Raw genomic sequence first — 4171 nt, forward strand, 5'->3', positions numbered from 1 at the left:
AAATACCTGAAGGAATTTTGAGGCAGATTTTTTATTTTTTTTTTCTGCCTGCAAAAACCCTGCGTGAACAGGGCCTAAGATGCCTTTAAAAAGATATACATACGTGTGATTTGTGCAACTTTGCCATTTTTTCAGATACAGCTTCTGTTTTCCAGGATACATAAAATCTGTATCAGTAATTTTTACTTTCTCAAAGTTGCACAAAAAACACGGTTTTAGAAAAAAAAAAAAATGATCGAAACTTAAGTCTGGTTAGTCTTGGTTTACATGGCAGTTTAGTCAAAATAAGTCTTTTACATTTCAGATAAGGGCAAAAACCGTTGCAAGTATGAGCAAACACACAAGTGACGACAACTATGGTGTAAAAGCAGAGACCAATTTATAAAATGTAGAGATTCACATAAAACTTCAGGTCATGGTTAGAAAAAAAAATAAAATGAATAAAACAGTTAAATTTAAATGAGTTACACCATTAAAGATCCGGATTTTTAAAAGTCAATACTAGTTATGCTTGAAGTATCTTTGTGCAAACCTTGTCCATAGAATAAAAAAAACCTCCACACACTCTTTTAACCAAGTTTCATAGCATTTCAATGCACTTGTCACGCAAGTAAAGTCTTTAATTTGAAGATTCTTGGCATCTTAAGTTGGAGTTAAAGATGCATTTCCATCAACCCCAGTTCCCACTCTTTGGTAATGTTGATAGATATCGTGTAATCTTCTGTTATGGAGAGAGGATTGTTCACTTTGATCGTCTCCTAGAGGCATGTAAATGCTGGCCTGATCTCGCACATCTCCAGAGCCTCTCTGAATATTTGGGGTGATTGCAGGAGATGGGGAAAAGGATGCAATTTTGATCCCAGCCACCATATTTCCCATGGCCATAGTGGCTGCATTCCGCTGGTTGTATGGCGGGGTTAGATGATACATGGAGGATGAACTCATGTAGGCCTGAGCAGAAGGCATCATACGATTATATTGCAAGCCATTGAGGTCATACCTGGGCATTGGTGGGACTTGGGAACGGTTTAACCCAGGATGCTGCATGTAGCCAAGCTGCTCCTGTTTAAAAGCATAAGGGCTGTTTTGCCAGCTGCTCGAATGTGCAGAAGGGCCTGTCTTTCGTGCTACCCAATTAGTGCTAGATAATGGGTTAGCATCTGAAGCCATAAGATTCCCAGGTGAAGAATACCGCTCCCTTTTCTGGGGGGTCTTTAGCTTCTTTTTTGGCTTAAATTTGTAATCTGGATAATCCATCATGTGCTGAGCTCTCAGTCTTCTGGATTCATCTATGAAAGGCTTCTTTTCTGCATCACCAAGCCGTGTCCACTCTGCTCCTAACCTCTTGCTGATTTCACAGTTGTGTATGCTAGGATATTCCAGAATCATCTTTCTCCTCTGTGCTTTGGACCATAGGAAAAAAGCGTTCATGGGCTTCTTAACTCGGTCTGGAGTAGCAGTATTGCCTTTAGGAGGTGAAGGCACATCTCCCACAGTCTGATAGTTGGATTCCCACACAGGGCTTTTGATATTGGTTTCCAGCATGTTAGACATTCAGCAGTCGATTGAATCCCAGTCCAACCTCTGACCAACAACCTGACAACGCCCTTTGGAGCAATTTATAATTGTTTTAATGCTAATGACTTCAAATCAACCAATAACAGCCAAACCTTATGGTCCAGCCCAGCAACTTAAATTTCAGCACATGGTTAACCTTTTCCAAGCCAGATCTGTATAATTATGCATAAGGGTTCATTCACACGTTGCGATTGAGGCACGGTTAGAACCGCATAGAAAAAAACTTATTTGAAAACCACATTCAGTTTTTCTACGATTTGGTGCGTTTTTCCATGCAGTTGCAGTACAAAACTAATAACAGATGTGTTTTATGCGGTTTTAATTGAACCTCAATTGCAACGTTTGAATGGAGCCTTAGGCCTAGTTCACAAGTAGCCTAACTACTGCAGATTATGCTGCAGAAAATCTGCAGCATAACACAGTAGCAGCAGAGTGGATGAGATTTGAACAAATCTCATACACACTCTGTGTAAAAAAATCAGCCGAAAAAATGGTCATAAATTGACCTGCGTTGCGGTTCTTTAATCGGCAGCATGTAACTTTATGCTGCAGAATTGCTGCTTTTCTGTTGTGGGTTTTCCCCATTGAATTAAATGAGGAGGTAAGGCTGGGTTCACACGAGCATGTTACGTCCGTAAAGGACGGAACGTATTTCGGCCACAAGTCCCGGACCGAACACAGTGCAGGGAGCCGGGCTCCTAGCATCATAGTTATGTACAACGCTAGGAGTCCCTGCCTCGCTGCAGGACAACTGTCCCGTACTGTAATCATGCTTTCAGTACGGGACAGTAGTTCCACGGAGAGGCAGGGACTCCTAGCGTCGTACATAACTATGATGCTAGGAGCCCGGCTCCCTACAGTGTGTTCGGTCCGGGACTTGCGGCCGAAATACGTTCCGTCCTTTACGGACCGAACATGCTCGTGTGAACCCAGCCTGAAACCCGCGACAAATAGGAGATGTTGCGATTTTTGCGGCGAAAAAAATCGCAATTAAGAAAAAAAAAAACATTTATATATCCAGCCCGGCCTCTAGGGATGACGTTTCATCCCATGTGACTGTTGCAGCCAATCACAGGCTGCAGAACGGCAGAGGGACGTGTCGCCATGGCTACGGGTAAGTATAAACTTTTTTATTTTTTTAAATTTTTTTTAGTGCTGTTCTCTGCAGCTAATTCCGCCCAAAACAACGTACAACATTTTGTGTGGTTTTTCGAACGGAATTCCCTGCGGCGTCCAGGGCGGATAAGCTGTGTACCTTTACAGAGTGTATCCAACCTGTGTCAACATACCCTTACACTATGAGGGTATGTACACTCGCTTAACCAAAAACATCTGAAAATACGGAGCTGTTTTCAAGGGAAAATAGCTCCTGATTTTCAGGCGTATTTTAATCAAACTCACGTTTTTCAAGCTGTTTTTCTATAGTCAATGGAGAACGGCTCCAACAACGTCCCAAGAAGTGACATGCACTTCTTTTTCGCGGGGGTCTTTTTACGTGCCGTTTTTGGAAAACGAAATGTAAAAAAATGCCCCGTCAGAACAGAACGCCGTATTTCCCATTGAAATCAATGGGCAGATGTACGGAGCCATCCTTCCGACTTTTCGTTTATGGCCCGAAAAACGGCTGAAAACAATCCGTGTGAACATACCCTTAAACTGAGATTTTGCGGCGGCAGGCAGACAAGAAAGCTCCTAGCGTCGTACATAACTATGATGCTAGGAGCCCCGCTCCCTGCAGTATGTTCAGTCCGGGGACTTGCGGCCGAAATACGTTCCGTCCTTTACGGACAGAACATGCTCGTGTGAATCCAGCCTTACTGCGACAGGTTTTTTTCTGAGTAGGTTTTTTTCTGAAGATTGTGGATGAGATTAGTTTAAATCTCATCCACTTTGCTGCTACTGTAAACGCTGCGGAATTTCCGCACAGAAAATACTGACAGAAATTCTGCATTGCTTACGCGCGTGTGAACTTACCATTAGGCCTCTTTCACACACAGAATTTTTCTAGTGTTTTAAACTGCATAAAAAAAGCTTAACAATCGCTAGCGTTATTAAAATGTAACATGCGTTGTAGCGGCATTTTTTTTTTTAATTGGGTGTTATTTTGTACATGCTTTTGTTCTGCCATTCTTGAGGTCCTATAAAGAAACCTATGGGAAAAACGCCTGGAAAAAAACCGCTATACCCAAAGCATGTTGCGTTTTGAAAAAAAACGCCACCGACCACAAAATTGCCTCGAAGATGCCAAAAAAACAAAACACAGTTGTGTGTAATGCATTTGACATTTTACTAGAGACTTTAGGACCCATGCACACGAACATGCTTTTGCGGCCGCAATTCCCCCGAAAATCCACGGGATAATTGCGGCCGCATTCATTCCTATGGGGCCATGCACACGACCGTGGTTTCCACGGTCCGTGCATGGCCCAGGAGCCCGGACCGCAGAACGGGCATGCCTTATTACGGCTGTGTTCTGCGATCCGGGCTCATTAAAAGTAATGGCCGCGGCCATGTGCACAGTCCGCGATTTACCTTTTGCGCATGGCCTAATCTGTCTTCTCCCCTTAATGTAACTCTGCTACCTGTCAACTGA

At 43.1% G+C, this 4171-nt stretch overlaps 1 protein-coding gene across 1 annotated transcript; it reads right to left on the reverse strand.

Annotated features, from left to right (window-relative positions):
* Positions 1–642: 642 nt before the first annotated feature.
* On the reverse strand, positions 643–1554 carry LOC142674683 (transcription factor Sox-3-B-like). Its single transcript, XM_075847198.1, has one exon. It carries the CDS (start codon positions 1552–1554, stop codon positions 643–645), a length of 912 nt encoding a protein of 303 aa, XP_075703313.1.
* Between the last annotated feature and the right edge of the window lie 2617 nt (positions 1555–4171).

The sequence above is a fragment of the Rhinoderma darwinii genome (genome assembly GCF_050947455.1).
Source record: "Rhinoderma darwinii isolate aRhiDar2 chromosome 1 unlocalized genomic scaffold, aRhiDar2.hap1 SUPER_1_unloc_7, whole genome shotgun sequence".
Taxonomy (NCBI): Eukaryota; Metazoa; Chordata; class Amphibia; order Anura; family Rhinodermatidae; genus Rhinoderma; species Rhinoderma darwinii.

Excerpts from the sequence above, each read along its gene's own strand:
- LOC142674683 (XM_075847198.1), bottom strand. The coding sequence starts at position 1,554 with ATGTCTAACATGCTGGAAACCAATATCAAAAGCCCTGTGTGGGAATCC.